We start from the raw sequence: 22367 nt of genomic DNA on the forward strand, positions 1-22367 counted from the left end.
TCATTGTCTGTCTCTGATGTTTCTTTGTACTTTACAATCTTGTTGAATCTTGCACATACTTACCCTGAGTCATGGCACAAAAAGGGATTTCTAAAGTATAATGAAACTGTTTTCACTGATTTCGTATTGATTACACATTTCATGTTTGCAAGTGTTTGTATTTACAGGGATAATTCTTCAGGCTTCTTAAGTGTCAGGCATTACTAGCCTGATGATGGATGCAATAGCCTGCTAAACCAGAAACACTTGGATGGGGTATAAAAAGGGAAATGAATGTAGGATGGAGGACCCCCTTAGGAAACACTGCAAATTGAGTGTTCTTATCAGTCAACAAATGTAAAATACTTTGCACAAATGTGCAGTGAACACCTGAAGATTCTCAGCTTATGCTACTGATCACATCACAACTTAACTCCATACTAGTCAAATAGCTTTCAAGTTCTTGTCTGTTAATTTGTATTAATTAGTACAATTATTGGTTCATATTTAGATTCCTGCTTTTGGTAGTGATTAAGTAACCCTTAGATTCAAAAGCCACACACTGCTCCTAGTGTTAATAAAGATGTACTTGGCATTTGCACAGAATTTTCTCAGAATCTCACAGCCCAGGCATTTTGACATTTCTAGGAAACCTTGTCACATGACTGTTAAAAAAACCCTGAAGTGTGCACACACATATGCATATATATATTCAAATGACTTGTACAAGAACACAAAGCACCAGTACCTATATTACTAAAAAAGTAGCATACCATCATTTGTTGCTGTGGTATTTTACTCTATGTATAAAATTTCAAATGAGAGGTACTTAGTGTCTACTTTGATGCAGGGCACTTCCTCTGCAATCCACAGATTACCTTCTCTGTAGTTTTGCCCACAGCAGACTTGCCAGTTTCTGTGCTGATGGCAGGACACTGCAGTAACAGGTCACTTTGGAAACAAAATAAAGGCAACCCCGGGGGACTTTGTAAAGGGAAGCCTACATTTCTGCTCCCAAAAGCTTCTCACACACTGTTTTATGCTTTATACTGAGAGCCAATAAACATTGCTTGCTAATACAAGCTGCTCTGAACTAAATGAAAAGAGCTGTTTTTATTAATTAACAGTGGCTGGTGACCATGTTTAAAACTACATTGCCTGGTGCACTTCAGCATAAAACACAAGCTTGTAATGTATGCGGAAACATGCAGCTGCCCTTTTTACAGCCCCCTCAAAACAGTTTTCACCATTTTAATGCTACTGAGCTATGATGTCTAAGAAATGTACCCTTTGATATCTAAAAGTGAGCCCCAGGTACACCCAGGAGAACTATATTTCATAGAACTGGCATCTGCAGATGGAGCTAGCTGTCGAAACTCAGTGTGTCCTTAACATTAGGACTCTGACAGTAGAGGAGCACCCTCTCTGTGATGGAATAAGGAGAGCCATCTATAGGAAACAGCTCTTAAGAACCGCTTAAAATTACTCATACCTTTCCAATTTGTCCTTCTTCCAGGACCAAGGCTTTTAGGTTTCATTTAGAACCTTTCATTACACTGTCTAAACACCTTAGATAATGCTAATGTTTTATACCAATATCATTATCTCATCCAGGTCTTTCAGATCTCAGCTGAAAAAATATAATTAACTGAACTTCATCAGACTGGGAGGAGGCAGCAATATAAAAGTGTTGATACAGCAAACCATCCCAAAGCAGTATATTAAGAATCAGCATTCTTACTCATAGTGAAAATGAGAAGATAAACCAGTTTCAAACTATTTTCTTGAATTTAGAAATTTACCTTTAAAACATATCTGTTTGGTTTTTTTTTCCAATTGGTCCCCTCTTTCTCCCAAATTATAGCTTTGCAGATTTTTTCTGAAGTCTTCTCAACCCCTATTGCCTCGGTCTTAACTGGGAGATGCAACAACCAATTATTAAACTATAAAGAGCTTACTGAAACTACTGCATAAAGCTGTAAATCAAAAAGATACTATGAAGGGCAGAGGAGGTTTCAAAAAAACACAATCAAGAGAAGTTATCATAGCTGTTGAAGTTCTGCCAGAGGAACCTGTGACAAAATTAAATTTACCTGCACTGAGTATATCAATTCCTAAAATACTGGATTTGGTTTAAGGGTCTGTCAGCTACTAAAGTGGTATGACTTCACTAGAAGGCTCAATGAAACCATTATCTTCTATTTCTCCTCAAGATGAAGGTGCATCTAATGTGGCATGTGTAGAATACCAACATATGTAATTCATTTAGGCAAATAATTTCCATTGGGTAAACACATCCCTCTTAACAAAATGACTATCTAATTTATCATCACAACCTGAAGCACAGCCTTTGGATGTCTTGTCACAATTCTGTATTAATTCAAACCTATTCATCTTACAGGAAGTAGTTTGTTGTCTTCAAACATCTGTCTTGTGCCATTTGTGTAGCCCGTGGCTCAGCGATATTTCTGTCTCCTTATTGTGTGTTAACAATAAGCTTGTCTAATTACGTATTGTTGGTAAATAATTTACATTTTCCCTTTTAAAATGACCGCCATCTGTGATTGCACCAGCTTTAAAAAAAGCTTTAAAATAAGGAATCTGCATCTCTCTTGGCTAAATTGGGCAGTGATTAACATACACTCCCCAGACTTTCCCTTTCTACATAGTATATAAATTGTAGTATTTCCTAATATATTTATCCTACAGATTGCCCACTCCAGCTGTGGATGCCTGATCCCTGTAAGTGTTCCAGGCCAGGCTGGATGGGGCTCTGAGCAGCCTGTTCTAGTGGAAGGTGTCCTTGCCCACAGCAGGGGGATTGGTACCTGATGGTCTTTAAGGTCCCTTCCAACTCAAACCATTCTTTGATTCTAAATATTTTGTAGTATTTGTGTTACACTTATTTCCTGGATTTACCACCAATTCTAGGGGACTATGCTTGGCATGCAGCTAAGATGACCAATTCACGGAAGTGTGACACTCTTCTCATTTCCTCTTTTACTGTCCCTTCACCTGGTCCCTTGCAAAGGAATAGCCATATACCGACAGCTCCTCGCACTAGCCAGGAAACTGCTCTCGGGATAACACGGCTTTCAGACAAGTCACCTGCACTTGCTAGTTCGGGCTGCTTTCCTTCAACATACCGTCTGTCTACTCCCGACTCCGGTTGAAGGCAACGTGGAGATCAGCCTGGCCTCCTCTCCAGGCTCCAATATTAAGTCTTAAACTGAAGACTTGAACTCGGGCCACAGCGCGTTGAGTGGGACTGGCCCTCGGCTCTTTCGGGGGCCGCCTGTGACCCTACATTTTGCAGGAGTGAGGAGGCGACCTCACTCCTCAGCCGTTCCCTCCCGTTGGCCGCAACGCCCCGAGCGAGACGCGCCCGTTGCAGCCGCGCAGGCCCGCCCGCGCCGCCACCGCAGGGATGCGCGCCGGGATCCCGTGCACGGAACGGCGGCACGGCACGGGCGCTTTGCGCCAGCCCCCGCGGGGAGGAGCCGCGTTGGAGTAACACAGAAGAAGTGGGAAGAATGCCACGTTCCTGGGAATTGTTCATCGTAGGCGCGCGTGAAGCATAGTCACGTAGAACTGGTAGTAAAAGTAGGATATATGTGTAACATAAATACTACTAAGTGCTTAAAAATGTAGAACGATTTGGGTTGGAAGGGACCTTAGAGATAATCTCGTCCCAGCCTGCCTGATGTGGGCAGACACCTTGCACTAGCCCAGATTACTCAGAGCCGCATCCAGCCTGGCCTGGAACACTTCCAGGGATGGGGCATCCACAGCTTCTCTGTGCAACCTGTGCCAGAGGTATTGGGAAACACTACAACTCACATTCTGTGTACAAAAGGGAAATCTGAGGAGCGTATATTAATCACCGCCCAATTTAGGCATGTTAAGAGGTGTGGATTCCTCATTTTAAAGCTGGTTTTTTTTAAGCCGCTGCAGTTACAGACGGTACCAGTTTTAAAACGGAAAGCACAACGTCGCACAGCTCACAACGCCCGCTCCCCGCCCCCCCACTCCCCTCAACGGGAGCGCGCACCCGCCGCCGCGCGCGGCCTGACGTCACCGCGGGCGGGCGGGCGGGAGCGCGTGACGCGCGCCCTCCCCAGCCCTCCCCTGCCCTCCCCGCGCCGGCCGGGCCGCGGGCGCTGATTGGCCGCCGCCTTCCCGCTTCCTCCTCGCCGCCCGAGAACCCGCCATTTTGAAAACCTTGTTGATTCCGGGAGGGAGGGAAGAGGGAGAAGGAGAGGGAAAGAGTGGCTGGCGGCTGTGGGGCTGCGCCGCGGCGGTGCGTGTGTGTGTCGCTGCGCCCGGACCCGCCTCGTCCACCAGCAGCTGCCGCCTTCAGCTGCTGCCGCCGCGCCTGAGGAGGGAGCCGGGAGCCGGGGCTGGAGCTGAGGTGGGTCCCGCCGCCATGGCCGTAACGGCGCCCGAGAGCGGTCCCGCCTCGCCGCGCCCGGGCCAAGCAGGGACGGATTCTGACGAAGAAAAATGAAACGCAGCCGCCGCGGCGCCGGGCGCCCGTCCCGCCCCGGGGACGCGCCGTGTGCGGGGCGCTTGTCACCGGGGCTGCCTCCGGCCCGGCCCCTGCCCGAGGTGTTTCCCGGGTGCTGCGGTGTCCTGCGGCGGGAGCGGGCGGAGCGGTCCTGCGCCCGGCGGGGACGCGATGGCGCCTTGGCTGCCGGCGCCACCGGACGCTGCGCATCGCCGTCGGCTTTGCCCCGGCATCTGGCTTACAAACCGGGAAGAGGGGACAGGTGGAGAGTCCCCGTCTGAAAAGCCCCAGGCGAGGGCGGGAGACCCTCTCCCGGTAGAGGTGAATCCCTTTTTCCCCTAAGCAAAACGTCGTCCCGAACCTAGGTGGTGGAATGCTAAGAAGTCTCTAACTTTCTCTCTTCTGTAACCTTTGAAAGGGGAAGGAAAGACAGTGTGTAGTGCTTCTCTTGCTTTTACTCATGACTTCAAGTAGACGCCAGTAATTGCCGTGAAAATGCCAGATTACTTACTACAAATGAAATACTGGTAGTATCACCCTGAAAGATATATTTTTCTCTCGTGATTTAGCCAGGAAGCTTTACTTTTCCTTGTACTGTTGGTAATAAATATTAACTCATGTTTTCTGTCATTTGGAAGACGACTGATCTCTGGCAGCTGCTAATGCTTCATATAAGCAGCAGATTTAAATGTTACTTATTGCACCTGATCTCTTGTACTGGCTTTAATATTGCAAAAAGAAAATGGTTAATTTTGTGAAATTCTGTTCCAGATCTAAACGGTGAAAATTTTTGAAAGCTAAAATTTTTAAAAATGAGACATATGGTTATCTTGCTCTGTTGGATAGATGTTTTCTGTTAGTAGGGAAATGGTACACGCATAACTAAGATATTTTAGTTTTAAAGTTTACATATAGGCCACTTCAGATGCTAAGAAAAACTCTTAAATATGCTAAATATTGAGCATTTATTCTTTTTTGTTGTAGATCTGGAAATTAAAACAGGAAGTATTTTCATGACCAAAGATGCAGCAGCTGTCTGGATTATGAAAGCAGTGTTAATTCTTCCTTGAATTGCTTGCAACTTTTTTTTTTTAATGTTTCTGTTCCCATTTCCCACCTAAATAAGTAACCTGTTTAAGTTACTAGGAAACTTGCATGCATAGTTAACCATGATCAAAAATAAGTATTGAGTTTATAGCAGGGTGCAGTAAAATGCTGATATCTTAAAACACTGCAGTTTTTAATAGATAACAGTATCAGCTGCTTTGAGTGGGTGTTTCCGAATGTTTCACAAAAGCAGCTTGAAGACATGTGTGTGAATAGAATTTATAACCTTTTAGAGTGTTCTTAGCCAGACTAGTTGCAGAATGGATGGCAACAAGTTCTGAAAAGTTGTGTTTATGTTCTGAAAAGTACTGTGTATATGTCAAGCACTGCAGTGATTAGACAATGTCAACAATCAGAGAGTACCAGCACACTGTTTCTGCTGCACAAGAAGATAATTTTTTAAAGCAAGATTCCTGTGCTTTTCATGGATGTAGTTTCATTGATGATGGTTTCCTCTGACTCTTTCTACAGAAACATACACCATGTCTTCTGTTGATTCATCAAAAGAAGATACAATGTCAGAAAAAACAGATGAGAAACAACCTGAAACTGAAAACAAAGCTGAGGAAAGTGATGAAGATGAGGAAGAGGAGGAGGAGGAAGAAGAAGAAAAGGGTACTTGTTTTTCTGTTGAATAAGTTGTTCTTTGATAAATGCCAAGCTATTGAATGCGGTCTCCTGTGATTTTGGCTAATTGTACTATTATGGAGGAGATGCCATAGTGCATCTGTCTCATGGGTCATAATAGCTTCCCAGTAGACTATATCAGGCAATGCTAAAAACAGTGGTGCTGATTTATCTCAGAAAAGATTGAAGGAATTGCCAGCATCCTGGACTTCTATACTAGGGATTTTTTTTGTTGTATAAATTTTTTGATGATTGTAGGAGCTATTGTCCTTTATCAAATTATTTTTTGCCAGTAACACTCTGAAGTGATCTGTGTTTGCCAAAGAAAAACTTCGAAGTGTGCAGTATTTTTGGAAACAATATGAATGTTTTTGCTTAACTACAGTGAATTAATTTTCTGGGTATCCAAATGTAATTGTATTGGGTCAGAAATTCCTTTAGACTAATTTTGGTATATAAAAATTGCAGCAATATGATAGGATGGGGGAAGCAAGGCAGGTTTTTTTGTTGTGGTATGTAATTGAAGGTAGTCAAGGAGAACAAAAGAAGACGGGGGAACTACTATGCAAAAATGTTAATTTCTATTGTGGAGTCTCCAAGCATCTGTTTTCAAAAGGAAAGCATTCTTGGAAATATGGCTGTAATGTGGCACAGTGAAAACCAAGTCATTGATGCTCTTGATCCTTGAAAGAGATGATGTTTGTCTTTAGGAAAGGCAGTAGAAAGAAGACAGATTATGCTGTTTGGAAAACAGCAGAATAATTGTCACTGGATTTTCAGCAAAAAAAAAATCTTTTTGCTCTGGTTCTGATTATGTTCATACAGGTTTTGAAGTGGCTTTCAGATGTTAAAGCCAGGACAGCCCATCTGTTTAGCTCTAAGGATAGTATTACTTGAGGTGTCAAGTATTTCAGTATGAAATGTTCAGCTGAAGCTTTAGCTTTTTCTTCGGAGTGGTATCATTAAATTAGTGATGTGCTGGGTATATGTAAAACAATCTAAATGTATTCATTAGTAAGCAGTACCAGAATTACTGGGAATAATATTCTTGCAGTATTAGTGACACTTGTATAGTGCCCTGCGGAGTGCTTCTCTGTGTACCCTGGGATGTGTAGTACAGTCCCACTGCACTTGCGCTTCTGCCTCTCCTGCTGAAATGTGTGGTTTCTCCAGTCCAGTAGTGGGAAACAAATTGTGTGCAGGCATCCTGGACCCTGCTTTTGCCTATCTGGTGATAGTATTCTTCTTTGTAGTGCTGTGCATGGAGCTGTGTGCATACAGAATGCAGCATCCAAAGAGAATGTGCAAACAAGGTCAGTTTTGTATCTGAAAAAGGCAGTGAAAGGAAAGAAGGATGGGTTTCTGAAAACACATAGTCCTACAGTCTCCATTACAGTGAAGTTACCTTTAGGAAATGCCCAGTCTTATCTTCAAGGTTTCCTTGGATACAGGATTGTGGTGAAGAACTGGAGAGACTTCTAGTTATGTATATGCAGCTCTATAGAATCACACTGGCTTATTAGCCAAAGGTTTGAAAGTGTTATAGTACCTGGTTATATCATCATCCATTTTTGATTTGCTATTTCAAAGAGTCAGTGTTGTGTTGCCTGTCACTTCAGTCAGATCTGCAATGAAGAATATCGTGTTTAAGGAAGCTGTCTTTTGCAGAAAAGAGTCTCATTGTTGAAGGAAAAAGAGAGAAGAAGAAGGTTGACCGACTGACCATGCAAGTTTCCTCACTGCAGAAGGAACCTTTTACAGTTACACCAGGTAAGCTTGACTTCTCACATACGAATTGTGAGTGTTAGAAATGATAATGAAAACTCTAAAAAGATGAAATTACTAATTTGTTGTAGGTGAGACCTTATTTATGAGTCATGATCTTTTTTAAAATAATAATGCTATAAAATATGAAAACTCTCTTTTATTCTGTAGCATCAGTTTAAATTGTAAAAGTTACATGATGTTTAAACTTACTTGGAATAGGATCTTCAGTACCTTACCACTCCTAACAAAGGCAGGAGCAGCCAGAATAGAAAGAAATGCCAAATCCTTGTACCCTGATCTAAGTAGTATCAAGTAAGGCAGGTAAAGAGCCTGTCAGGATGCCTAACTGATAGGAAAAGGCCTGCTTAATGTTTGACTTATTATAATGTATAATGATGCTTTTATGGAAATTCTTTGCTTTAAAAAAAAAAAAAAAAGTAGAAACTTTAAGTTATAAACACATAGGTAAATACAAATGTGATGCATAGCATAAATGATTTTAATTGTTTCAGGAAAAGGACAAAAACTCTGTGAAATTGAGAGGATACAGTTTTTTCTGAGTAAAAAGAAAACAGACGAACTTAGGAACCTGCACAAACTCCTCTACAACAGACCAGGCACTGTAAGAATTTCTATCTTATATCCATTAGTTCTCATGTATAGTGAAAGTGTTTGTAGTGCAGTTTTTTACATTTGCACATATGGATCTATTTCTTGAGTGCTATTTATTACAAGTTGCTTAGAAAATGGGTATTTGCAGGACCAGTTAAATAAGCTTCCTCCTTTTAACTCCTATAAGTTCTCTCCCTATAAAAATCCTGTGGCAGGGTGTACTAAATCAAAAGTCTCTTGAATGTAGATTTTTTTTTATTTTTTTTTCTTTAATGGTGGAATGTTAGATTACCTTACAAGGATGAGTTGGAAATAATTTACGGTTCACATGCTAAAAGCTGCTGACATGCAGGTGACACTCAAAATACTCTGTGTGTTAATACATTGCTGCTTTTCTGCTATTTTTCTCTTAGTTTGCAGTAAGCAGTAGAAAAATAAAAGTGATAAAAATCTCTACTAAGATTTCATATATAACAGTTTTCCTAAGATAATTAAAATATTGTCCATTTTGTATTTAAGGATGACACTTAAAATATAATGGCAAGTCTTTCTTGGAGTAGTTTATGTATCACTGATTGTGCCTTAAATTTCAGAGTAAATATGACCCATTTTCCTTGCTAATGGAAGCAAAATGTGAAATTGAGGCAGATTAAATTGTACTATTTCTATATGTTTACTGTAACTATTGGAATTTTAATATCTTTGGTGAATTTTGGAGACTTGAACAGCTAGCACAGTAACCAGAAATTAAATAGTACTAGTATACAGATGTGATCTAATTTCTTAGACCACTGCTTCTGATGCAATATTTGTTTAAATGTCAAAGAATGATCTGTTGCCACAAGTATTTAGAAAAAAATATATCAGTATGGTTTCAGACAAAATTCTATTTAATCAGAGATTTTGGGAACTCAGAATGCTGTTTGATATAATGAAGGTCAGATCTTGTCTTGCATGCACGTATTTGTATGTGCTTTTAATTGTACTTAACATTTTTAATAAAACATACCAGTACCACCTGCAAATTTTCTTTAGGTGCTGGACAAAGCTCTTTGGAAAAGGAGCTCAGCTTTGGTAAAATTACAAACTAGTGAAGAAACAGCAAAAATAAGCTTTGTAGTATTGAAAGCTAGTTCAAATTATTCTTGGTAGTGTTATAAAGATCTCAGAAGATTGAGAGATCTGGGGTTACTTTTTAACTTTTTTCCTTTTTTTTTTTTTTTTTTTTGGTAAGAGGAGATGAAACAAAAACAAAGAACTTAAGTACATTTGTGATCTTGATGGGAGCAATTTTCCATTTATGAGGGCTATTGGAATGGAAGTTCAATCTAGATCAGACACCAGGTATAATGGTAGAAACTGTAGATTGGGTGGTACATAAATGCAGATATTGGTCCTAATAAATAAGAGGTTCAAAAATATAGTCATGGAATTATGTAAGACTTCAGAATAGCTAGTAAAGCAAATCTGCTTTAGCAGATTATAGAATAAAAAAGAAAATTCCCTATTTTGTAACAAATTACATGATACAAAGCATGCAACAGGCTTCATAAAGTTGTAGTTTTGCAAACCTGTAAATCATCATGCAGTATAGTCTAAGTGAGCTTGAAACTGCAAGTGACTGTCTAGTAAGTTATTAAAAGTACCACAGTCACAAGAAATTGAACTTAATTATTGTAGTTTGTCTATCATAAGGCATAATCCATGTAGATTATAACCTAAAAGGTGTAGTTTTGTCTACAGAAAGCTAAATGCTAGAACAGATTTTCTTGTATGAAAGGTTAACAATTGTAGTCGGATGAAATAGTTTAAACTGCTTGCAATGAAAAGTAATCTGTGTCCTCTGTTCTAGGTTGCATCCCTAAAGAAGAATGTGGGTCAGTTCAGTGGGTTTCCATTTGAAAAAGGAAGTGACCAATATAAAAAGAAGGAAGAAATGTTAAAAAAGTAATGATCTCTTGATACTTAACATAGCTTGACTCATGCTATGCAATCTATTTTTTCTTTTTTTCATCCACAATTTTACTTGAGATTAAAATTAAATTGTAAGACAGGTGGCTGTTTACTAGAGCTCTGCAATTTTTTTCCGAGTTCATTTTAGTCACACAAACTGGTCTCTTAAGACAGCTTGAAATGTATTAAGGGTTAAATTGTGAACATTTTATTCGCAGTTCCTACATTCCTGATTGTTGCATGCTAACTAGCAGATTCTTCTGAGAAGAATCTGAGAAGTGAGAGGAAAGCATTATTTCCCCAGGGCAAGCATAGTGTTGTGAACACATTGTACTTTATTCATGGTGCAAACCTGCATCCTTCTATGCCTCAAAACCTTCCTCCTTCAGAATCAAAGCCGTCTATGATTATTATGTATTAAACATACTAGAATTGCTCTAGCAACTAGTCTCACAAACTTTTTTTTTTCTTTTTTACTGTCTCCCTTCATAAGTTGCTTTTCCATCAGCAGGAGAAGCTGCTGCAACTTAGTTTTGGCTGGACTGAAAAGGCTTAAAATGCCCTTGCATATTTGTGTAGGTAGTTGTAACAAATGAAAGAACTAGTAACAGCTACAAAATATATTCTAAAACTGGGTGTTTTTTTTAGTTCCTGTTTGCTGGTAGTGGTAGGGCTTCCAGAACTTGGATTTTCCAAATCTTTCTTCTTCAGATACGCAGTTTTCCAGGAGTACAGTTTGCCAAATACATGGGAATCTACAAGACAAACTCTTATCTCCTGATGGCAGTTTTGACTGTTTCCCAAAGGTTTAATTGGATAATTCCCCCTATCAAAAAAGGGTGCAAAGTAAAGTAATTTTGCACTTTTTTTTTTTCTTATTTTCTATATGAAACAACTGCTAGTTTAGTCTTCAGTAAATATTCTGAAACCTGATTGCATTGGGTTGCATATGAAGGTGCAAAGCCCTGTGTGCTTGCATTACTGTGGTAGCTTCTGCTGCTGTTTGTAGCTGTGTGGAACACAAACTGTTGATCAGTTTGTTAATTTGTTCTGCCTCTGTGGTTGATTTCTGCCCAGACTTTACACTTGCTTGTCATATTGTAGCAGCGTTGAAAAAGATGAACAAAGGTCAACATGAATTTTGCAGAACCTTACTATTCAGGCTATACATCATAAAGAATGTAATACCTTCTTTTACTAGGGTTCCTTAACGTTTTTTTAAATATCCTGTTATACAGACATGCAGATTTGGGAATTCTGTTTTATTTTGCTTTATTTAATACGGTGGTGATTCTTTGCTTAATCATTGATAAGACTGGAAATGTAGTTTACTGTGTGCATATATATATTGTAAGGTGGCAGACACAAACCAGACAGCAGCTTCTAGCAGTCAGATGTTGACTGTTTAGGATGTGATACTGAATCTCCTTTTTTTTTTTCCCCCCTACAGATTTAGAAATGCAATGTTGAAAAGTATCTGTGAAGTTCTTGACTTGGAAAGATCAGGAGTTAATAGTGAGCTCGTAACCAGAATATTAAACTTCCTAATGCATCCAAAATCTTCGGGCAAGGTAAGATGCAGGTTGTTATGCTTGCTCTTATAGCTCTGTTCTGATGGAAAGTGCATCTGTTCTCTATTGCTCATTGTTTGCTTGTTTCCAGTAAGAATACAATTACTGTTCTAACTTAGTGAGGTAGGAATGACTTCTTGAAAGAGAGTTCTACTACTGCAGGCATCCGTAATGGGGTGACAACTTAAATAGAAATTCTGTTTACTTGTGGGTGTCCCCATTAAACACTGTTAGTGCACAAACACATGGAGCTCATTAGGATATCAATTCCCAAATGTCACTTAGCCTCTGCTTTGTGGGTGGAGGAGAATAGATACATGAAAGGACGGGAAAATCAAGTGTCAAATGTTGCCTCTGTTTGCTGTCTTTCGCAAATGTATGTTATCACATTTGGACATCACCAAATGGAATTTGTTGCAGGGTACAAAAACTTGGATGTAGCCAGTGCAGTAGATTCAGAGTGCAATTGCCAAGACTGCTAAACTCTGTTGTTAATCTTCTTGGACTTCAGTTTTTAATCTAATAGTAATACTAAAATAGTTGCACTGTTGCTCAGGAAATTAAATCTTTTCCAAACAAACACTGGAAAGTGATGTGAATAAGGGGTCAGCATGCAGCTTTAGGGACACAGGTACTGAGTTACAGCAAAATGCAGGTTTGCATAAGAAGTGACAAAATTTCTGCCTTTAAGTCTACTGAGTCATCAACTGATTTGTTGCCAGAAGAAAAGGCTTGGTAGGTAAAAGAACAACCTAGAATGAACCTTTCTTGCTTCCCTTCTCTAACCTTTGAAGATGTGTTTTCTTAGGGAAGGGGTGCACTTAGCTTAGAAATGAAATTTCATTTTGCTCAGCTCTATCTCATTACTGAAAGTTTACTGCAAAATATTATGGCTTAAGTGTAGTATATAAAGTAGCTCTGGGTTGTGTTAAGACACCTCTATAGTTTTTTACTGTTCTTTCATGTGATTTGAAATAATTTATCTTTTTTAAATTTACTTTTATATTCCTACTTGGATTACACACATCTCTTGTCTCTCAGCCATTGCCAAAGTCCAAAAAACCACAAAGCAAAGGTGGCAAAAAAGAGCGGAGTAGCTCTGGAACAGCAAGAAAAGCAAAACGCACCAAGTGCCCAGAGATCTTGTCAGATGAATCCAGTAGTGAGGAAGATGAAAAAAAGGAAAAGGATGAGTCTTCAGAAGAAAAAGAAAGTGAAGATGAGGTAATGAGTTACTTTGTTTGTTCTTCAACATTATGTCATTGCTTTCAGTCGGTAACTCTTGGAACACAGAACTGGGGAGTGAGGTTTAGCTGAAGAAGGGAGTACATCTGCAATTTTTAAGAGGTTTTCTTAAATTCTTAGTGTGTTGAATTTAGAGAATCACTTAGTTAAAGGCAAAAGTTCTGGTGCTTGGGTGTATGTATGCACCTTATAAAACCGTTTGCTGTGTGTAATTTTGAGGCAGCCAGGATTGCTAATGTAATTGATTGTATTTCTTAGATCATCTTGTTATAACTTGTAATTTCATAATGCAGTGTTTGATATGATACCTGGGACTTAACTTTGAATTCAGTAGGAGTCACTGACCTACCTCACTGCTTTGGTTTGGGATCTTGTTTCCATATTCCTCCTGGATTTTATATCTTAATCTCTCTCTTCAAGTTTTGTGTCTTAAAGTAAGCACAACATTGTAGGCAGCCTTAAAAAGATCTCTGCAATCTCTGAAGTGTCTTAATCTCATTGTATTTTGTGTTTTCTTTAAAACTTTTTGCATACTAGGCAGGAAGCATCAAATCATGGAATAGTTTGGGTTGGAAAGAACCTTTTAAAGATCATCTAATCCAATCCTCCTGCAATGAGCAGGGACATCTTCAGCTGGATCAGGTTGCCTTATTCAGCCTGGCCTGGAATGTTTCCAGGGATGGGCATTCACCACCTCTCTGGACAACCTGTTTCAGTGTTTCAACACCCTCATTGTAAAAGAAATTCTTCCTTATTTTTCTTCTAAATCAACCCTCCTTCGGTTTAATATCATTACTCCTTATCAGACCCCAGCAACAAAGTGCAATTAGTCAAACTGCTGGTGCCCAAGTTCTTTACGGAAATTATGGAACCCCTGGTGGTAATAAAAGTCCACTCTTTACTTAGGTTATGTTCTGTCTCTTGAAATGGAAGTGTAATAGGCTGTTAATAGCCTGAGCTATAGGAAACAGTAGCAATCTTTTGTTGAAAGGCAATTAATGTAACTTAACAGTTTGTTTTGTTGGGGTCATTTTGATAGGTGTTTGGTTTAATGTAAAAAGATGGTTCAAGGGAATTTTTATGCCTCCATGAAACAACCTTAATTCTTACTGTGCCTTTTTCATTCCTTGTAAATGGCAAATTGAAAGAGAGCTGAAATACTAAAAGTTGACATATCTGTTAATTTTTTCAGGAAAACAGGGTTTCTATTGTGAGGAGAGGAATATCTGTTTCAGTGGCAGGAGTTGTCTTTTTCCTAAGAACTCAGTTGTTTTTAAAAAAAACCAAAAATCTAAAACCCTCCAAACAAAATTCTAACAAACAAAAAGGCATAGTGGTAAACTCCATTGATCTAAGTGGGTCATCTTTGCTTTCTTTCAGAAGATAGGAGTTATATATGTCTGCAATGTCTGAGTGGACTATATTCTTCAGAAACTGAAGTTTAGGTGTATGGAATAAAAGCATAATTATTACAAAAGCACTTGTTTGTCAGATGAGTTTGAAAATAGGACCTGGTGAAATGGAAAATCTCTGTACAGCTTTAAGATTGCAGTATTTTTAAAGAGTTAGGGTTATGACAGCTTTTGATATACTGGATGTAGGCAGTGTATCTATTTTGCTGTACCAGCTCTTTTGGAAACTTAGGCATGAAGTGGCTGGAGTAAATTGTGCTCAGAGTGGAAATTTTTCCTTTTATGAAAAAGAGGTATGGATTTCTCTTAATGGAAGAGATTCAAGCAATACCTATTACTTTATGATTTTCTATTTGTAGCCCCCTAGAAAAGCATCTAAAAGAGAAAAATCTAAAAAGATGACTTCTAAAACCAAGAAAGCTGTGAAGGGTGCAAATGTCAAGAAGGCAGACAGCAGCACTACTAAGAAAAACCAGAACAGTTCTAGAAAAGGTAAATTCTTCAAATCTTTCATCATGCATTGCCTTGTAGCTTAACTGGCATGTTTATTAGAAAGGAAGCTTTTGCACTGTATTGTGAAGGAAAATGGAATTTGGTAAATTGTTGGTTTGCTACTTGATGCTTCTTTCCTTGAAACAGTATTTAATAAAAAAAACGGTTGGTTTGGGTGTATTTAATGTATTTTCTGCTGTGTGTATGTGAATAGTTTTTATTTGCATATAAACTGAAAGTATCAGCCAAGTTCTCCATTTTGCTGGAAGAATATTGGTAAAGTTCTGTTTGGGCCTCTATAGTGGCTTTATGCAAATCTTGTAATTGATCCAGTAGTGTGTATCCCATGTGTGTGTCTTTGGTTCAGCAGCTTGATATGGGTTTTTTGTTAACATAGATATGGTTTCTCCATGTGTCCTTTTGCAGTTGTTTTTCTCACATCTCACGATGTGCATGAAGCGTATACAGACACTGAGTTTCTTAATTGCTCTGTAAAGATTGCAGTAGTGAGGGTGGGAGCAGTGGTGTCTTGCCAAACACCTTTGCCCAAAAGGGCCTGGGCAGGGCCAGATGGTTCTTGCAGACAGCTCACTGAGGGCCATTCAGCAATGGGCACTCCTGATAAGGAACACTGACAGCACTCGAGGCTCTTGCAGCAAGTGTGGGGCCAAGGAAGTGACTGGCACCCCTGTTCAGCATCTGTGAGCTGGCCTCAGCAGCAGTGTCCAGCTGTGGGCTCCCTAGGGCAGGCATGGACATCATGGAGTGAGGCCAGTGGGGGGCACCAAGATCATGAAGGGGCTGGAGCTCAGGATGCAGAAGGGAAGGCAGAGAGAGCTGGGCCTGCAGAAGTGACAGGTGAAGTGGAATCATCCTGAGGTCTGCAGCTCCCAAATGGGAGAGTTTGGGGAAGGCAGGGCCAGGCTCTGCTTGGAGGTGCACAGGGAGAGAGGATGGGAGGTGACAGACACAAGTTGCCACCAGGGAAACTGCAGTTATGTGTTAGGGGAAGAAACTTTCACCGTGTGGGTGGTCACAGAAATGGGGCCTGGAGGAGCAGTGGAATCCCGATTTGGTAGAGATGTTTGGACATCAGCCTGGCACGGTCCCAAGCAACCAGCCCCATGTTGGCCTTGTTCCAAGTAGCAGCTTTGGTACGAGATGATCTTCAGAGCTCCTTTCCCACCTTAAATTCTGTAACACTCTGCGATAGCAGCCAAGTCTGTCACAATTGTAGTCTGAGTTACTAAGGCAGTTTATATCCATACTGCAAAGTACTCTATTTAATGCTGGTAGTGGCATATGCATGCTACACCACAAGCATCAGGTCAGATTAGTTACCCTTCTTGTCAGTGCTTTGTGAAAAGCTGTGAGTAAACTTTTAATCATAGAATTATGCTAAATTTCTTTCATAATCTTATTTCTCAGCAGAGCAACTGGCCTGTGCTTAACTCAGTGTATTATCAGTTTGACTTCTAAATGTGGCTGTGTTCTGTGTACACCTTATTTTGTCATCAACATATATATATATATATATATATACACACACAAATGTTATATGTGTGTTTTTCCTGTAAGTTACATAAGATATTCATAATTTCTTATTTACTCCTGCATTTCTGTTTGCAGTACAAAAATCAAAATGTTAAGTAGGTCATTTTGTAAGGTCATTATCTAGTTTGTTTGGCATCTGCTCTGAATTTCATCTTGTTGGCAGTAGAGGAACTGAGTGGATATTGGAGTCATTCAGTCTAATTCCTTTTCTGCTGGCAAAGATGGTAGGAGTGTCCTGTGCTCCTTAACTTCATTTACAAAGTTCTCCTTTTTTGTTCTCGTCTTTTTGATAGTAAGTTTCCAAAATTACATTGCAAAATTACAAGATCCTAGTCTACAGCACTCCTAGGGGAAAAAAGAAACACAAATTCCTTTTTAAAGGAAATAATTACTTTCTATTTTCTTAGGCATGTAATACCTGAATTAAAATTGTTGTAATAAGTACTTTCCATTAGTTTGATAGATTAAATTAGTCCCATACTTTTTAGAGTTCTTGTTGATATTTAAACTGATGGTTCATCAATAATTACACAAATTCATAAATAAATGTAGTATTGATAGCGTTAGCTTTGTTTTTAAATGGATACCAGGTCTAGCAAGATGTCTATTTTGAAGGAAAACATCTGGATTGGATGTTTGTGGGAAGTTCTGATGGCTTCTATTTTTAAGGAAGAAAATGGACAAACTGAAAACCTGTTACAATCCAAATTGTTCTTCATATTTAGAAAGCGAATCTGAGGATAGTTCAGATGATGAACCTTTAATTAAAAAACTGAAGAAACCACCCACAGATGAAGAACTGAAGGAAACTGTCAAGAATTTGTTGGCCAATGCCAACTTGGAGGAGGTTACAATGAAACAAATCTGTAAGGAGGTAAGTAAATACAATTTTGCAGTCTTTAGAGGTAGTGGATTTTGTGAACTGACTTTTATCATCATTTTATCATCATTTCAGAAATGGAGGCTTGTACTCTGCACTGTTGTTCAGAAACTAGATAGTTTTGCATTGGTTTATTTACTTGCTAATAGCTATAATAATGAGAGTTTTAATCTTCAGATATGCAACACTGATATCAGCATTAAAAGGGAAATACTAAAATTAGCTACCTGGGAAGTGACGGTATTACCTCCAGACCAAGTGCCTTGTGTGACAGAGAAAATATCTGACATGTTTAGACAGTGCAGCAGGTTTGCTGCTGTCCATAGGGGACAGCTGTGTCCTGTGCTCTGTTTCTCACATTTCACATGTTTCATTTCTGCTGCTCACTTTGCACAGTCATTCTTCATATGTCATATGTTCATATTCCTCATATTAGAAGTCCATTCAGCTGTCACCTATCAGCATCTATCAGGATAGTTCTCAGCTGAGTTAGTGAGTGGAATCAATACAACAAGAAATCAATTAATTGCCAGAACAGGTGGGAACCATATGCCCAAAAAAGGGAAAGGTGGGGGAAAAGTGACTAAAAACACAAATATAGTTACCTTGATATTTTCTGGTTAACTCACGTGTTTGGTTTTCCTGATAATTTCAAGAAGTTGTCTTGAGAAAACTCAACCAGAACTTATGAGAAAACTCTATGTAACTTGTTTTCATATTTATAGTCATTCTAGAAGCCTGAAATTTTGGTATGCTGAAATAAAATAGTCTGAATTGGTTGTCAGTGTTGGCATCTGTTTTTTTGTTTGTTTGGTCCTCTCCCACGCCGTTAAGCAAAGAGCAGTTGTACAATAGTACTAATATATTGACTCTTCTGTTAGTCTTTTGAAAGGATCACAGTTTTATTTATTATCAAATACCATGGCTTATTTATTTTTCATTAATTGTTTAGCTTCCTTCACTAATGCAGGCCTATCCGACTACTTAAGAGAGCATTTAAAACAAAAATTGGAGAATTGTTACTTGTGTGACCTGGCAAGCTAGACATTTCACTTTGTTGATGTGAAAAATTATAGTTTAGTCAGTGACCAAACATAAGAGTATCTGCATTTAAATATTTATGTGGTCCAAATAAGGACAGGAAAATAAGCATGTGTCTTTCTCTATTAGCAGAGGGCATTTTAGCAGTTGTAGTACTAGAAGTTCCAACATCAGTTTTTGCCCTAATTTCATTTAAGCTTCTTCTATTCATACAATCCATTGAATGAAAGTAATTTGAGGCTTGTTTAGTGGTTTTGTTTTGTTTTTACTTTTTTTTAGGTGTATGAAAAATATCCTAGTTACGATTTATCTGACAGAAAAGACTTCATTAAAAAAACAGTCAAAGAGGTAAAGACTTGATCATTTAGAAAATATTCTGGGTTGGGGTGAGGTTTTTTTTTCCTTCAGCCTGGCATGGCATCCTCTTACACAGTTTTAATAGCTTCTTATATAATTCTGGAAGTTTAGTGCTCACCTAAACCTAAACCTTGGATGTTTCGTTAGGGTTTTTTTCCCTTGTGTTTCCCTTTTCCCTTGTGTTTCCCTCTTTAAAAAAATAATTGCTTCAGATTCTTTTCTTAGCATGCTACTACTACTCTCATGTATTTGTTTGGTAAGCATAACTTGAATTAACATTATCTTAGTTTTTAATGATTTGTACTCTGAAATCTATGAATTTGCTTTAAATTACAACCTCAGCTGCAAGATATAATCTTATTCAGGCACTGGCCACATACATCCGTAGACAATAGCACATGAGGTTGTACAAGCTCTGCAGACTTGTCAGCTAAAGCAAAAGGGAATAAAGACAGATAGCTTTTCTTTATGTGTTCCTGGTAGTACAGTTATGATATGATGATCTTGCCTTTGAGTTTGTTGTGCTGAAGATCAGCTCTTATCTACTGTACTTACGACAGAGGGTTTATTGTCCAATCTGAGCTTTCTAATTTGTTAAAAAAAAATCAGGTTTCATTACTTTTGCTTGCCCTAAAAGTAAAAATGGAACAGTAGAAGTGAGGTTCACTTAGTGGAGTTAATAAAGTAACTTCATTTTCTTGTGGCTTCACTTAGAGATGTTGATACATGGCTATGTTGAATTGCTATGTCTTGTGCATACCTGTGTCACTATCAGCAAAGGCACAAGAGAGCAATTTGTCTGCTCTAGGGATGTTTTTGGGTTTTTTTCAAAAGCAAAAGGAGAGTGTATTTTCATGATAATTGGATACAGAAGGAGAGGTTATATGTGATTGGATTGAGAAAAAGGAGAAAACTAATACATTTCTCTTTTCAGTTGATTTCGTGATCTGATTTGACTGTGGGAAATGAAGATTCCTGGGTTTATGTTTCCATGGATTTGAAGATCTGATAGGCACCAGCAAAAGGAATGTTGTCTTACCCTTGTGGTATTTAGTCAGAGCTAATTCTGCTGATCTAATATTGAGTGTTAATGTAAATTGCTTTGTGTGGTTTTTTGTTTTGTTTTTTTTAACAGAACTGCATTTGATTCAATTTTTAGTTGAACATACATAAGTTTCTTGCATGGCAGTAAATGTTCCCTTTTTTATAGTTTTGTACATTTTGAATTGCGTTGTGTAACTAGATTCATTAAAGCCATCGTAGCTTTTTAGCGTGGATTACCTGCCTACAGGAGATTTTAAAATCGACTAAGATGAAAGCTGCTTATCTACACATATACATGCAGAGACTGGAATATTGCAGTATTGGTTACAAAGATATTTTGAAGACATTAATTCTGACAATAGGAAGAGTTAGTCATGTATTAATCTCTTCTATATTCTGATTAATTCTACAGATACAGAACTACTCTGAATCTAGATCAGTCTTGCATGTGTAGGCACTGAAAGAACTATCACAGCATGGTAACTAATTGGCATATAGATGTTATTTTTGTACTTTTAAAAGGCTTTTTGTTGTGTATATAAAGTTATTTCAAATTTCTTTTGTGCAAATCAGTTTTTTAATCTTGGTATCTTTGAATTTATGACATGAAATGTCAGTGTGAGGCAGTGGCACAGTGATAACAAGTGGTGTGCAGAAGTTTCATGAAAATGAGCTTAGGTTTCGTTGAATTTAAACCTGTAGTTTAACTTTATACAAAGACCACAGACATTGAAACAATGTCTTGGATGTAGTAAATAAAATCCCTCCAAAGGCAATAGGAAAATTTCTAAAGTTCACTTTGCAAAATATCTTTTATGTTGGTGTCTTGACCTGATGGCCTAGCATCTCAGAAGTGGCTATCCAAGATATACAGCTGGAGGCTTGATAGCTTCAGAAATCCACAGGGCTTCCAAATTGGGCAGCACTGATGTGAACATATGTTTAACCTCTCTTCTGTGTGGGAATGCTTTTCTTAACCTGAGCTTCATTGCCTCAGTATGGACAATGGTACTTGTAAGCCTGCAGTCTTGAACTTTGGCTGGCAGCTTTTAGGATCAAAGCAAACTCTTTGCATAAATTTTTGTTTAGGTTTACTCTTCTGCATACACCTTGTTTCTAACATGGGAAGTCCTACACTTAAAATCATAAAACTAAGAGCTGCCAAAGTGTGGGCTGCCATTCACACCACGAGCACAGAATCCCTCTGACTAGTATTGCTGGAAAGACAAAGTGTATTTTTTTGAATTTTATTATTGTACAGATGAGAAGTAAGGGTTCATAAATTATCTAAATTCCGAAAATGTTCAGCCAGTCAGACTGTTGATCTTACACACACTTTTGAATTTCTTTGCGTGTAACCATTTTTAAAAAGGCTGAATGTAATGGGGATTTTTTGTATTCAATAAATGTCTTTCACAAAAATGTAAATCAGTTTTAATCTAACATTTGCTTACATGTGTAGTAAAAACAAAGCCTATACAGGAACAAGGTTGTTTGTCTTTATCTCATCTGCTATAAACTATTGGCTTCTCTTCTTTAGAAGACACTATAGTTAAAATGTATGTCCTTGCACCAGGATTTTATATCTTCTGTGAGGTTAATTTGTGTTTTGTTTTGGTTTTTTGTGGGTTTTTGTCTCTGAACTGTCTTAGCAGAAAGAATACTTTTTAATTTGCAATTAAAAACATCAAAAATTTCCAAGTCAGTCTTAAGAGCAGAAAGTTACTTGTATTAAGTTTTGATGTTTTACAAATACTTGAATGATCTTTTGATTTTTATGTAAATGTACTAGCCAGTTTTAATGATATGGATCAGGAAGTGTTTTTAAGATTCACAACTCCAAAGTATAAACATTTTTTAAATAGTTTGAATTCTAGTGAAAACTTAGAAAAGGATAGCATACTTCTATTTATTGTATAAATGCATTACTTGCCACTTTGGAATTGCACTGATGGAATGGAAATGAACTTGACATTCTTCAAAAGCTTTGTTTAAATCTCTTAACAAGTCGGTGTTAGGCCTCAGTGGAGAAGAAATGCCTGTTTCCTATCAAATCCATACCAGTCTGGCTGCAGCTGATACAAGATTCCAGTTCTTTCTGCAACTGGGAGAAAGGCTGCAAGACAGTACAAAAAGGTAAATAAATGTCCTACTTACCCTGATGCTGATGGTTTAGAAGCACATCTGATCAAGGATCTAAATCCTGTTCACAGAGTCTC

The 22367-nt window shown here is 38.5% G+C and overlaps 1 protein-coding gene across 2 annotated transcripts; it reads left to right on the top strand.

The window, feature by feature from the left end:
- The first annotated feature begins 4196 nt into the window (after nt 1–4196).
- Nucleotides 4197–21849, top strand: DEK (DEK proto-oncogene). Of its 2 annotated transcripts, XM_058830551.1 has the most exons (11): nt 4198–4390; nt 6065–6208; nt 7889–7990; nt 8500–8609; nt 10452–10546; nt 12003–12123; nt 13165–13347; nt 15140–15272; nt 17552–17700; nt 19027–19095; nt 20039–21849. In XM_058830551.1, the coding sequence occupies exons 2-11, from the start codon at nt 6076–6078 to the stop codon at nt 20048–20050; spliced, it is 1107 nt and encodes a 368-aa protein (XP_058686534.1). In that variant the 5' UTR covers nt 4198–4390; nt 6065–6075; the 3' UTR covers nt 20051–21849. The 2 variants fall into 2 exon arrangements, with proteins under 2 accessions (XP_058686535.1, XP_058686534.1); XM_058830552.1 differs by lacking the exon at nt 20039–21849 and having other exon boundaries at nt 4197–4390; nt 19027–19107.
- Nucleotides 21850–22367: the final 518 nt, after the last annotated feature.

This window comes from Poecile atricapillus, chromosome 2 (assembly GCF_030490865.1).
Source record: "Poecile atricapillus isolate bPoeAtr1 chromosome 2, bPoeAtr1.hap1, whole genome shotgun sequence".
Taxonomy (NCBI): domain Eukaryota; kingdom Metazoa; phylum Chordata; class Aves; order Passeriformes; family Paridae; genus Poecile; species Poecile atricapillus.

Bases quoted from the DNA above. Each gene is read 5' to 3' on its own strand.
- DEK (XM_058830552.1), top strand. From the start codon at position 6,076: ATGTCTTCTGTTGATTCATCAAAAGAAGATACAATGTCAGAAAAAACA. The intron at 6,209-7,888 runs GTACTTGTTTTT...TGTCTTTTGCAG, and splicing joins GGAGGAAGAAGAAGAAAAGG to AAAAGAGTCTCATTGTTGAA. The intron at 17,701-19,026 runs GTAAGTAAATAC...ACTTTTTTTTAG, and splicing joins TGAAACAAATCTGTAAGGAG to GTGTATGAAAAATATCCTAG.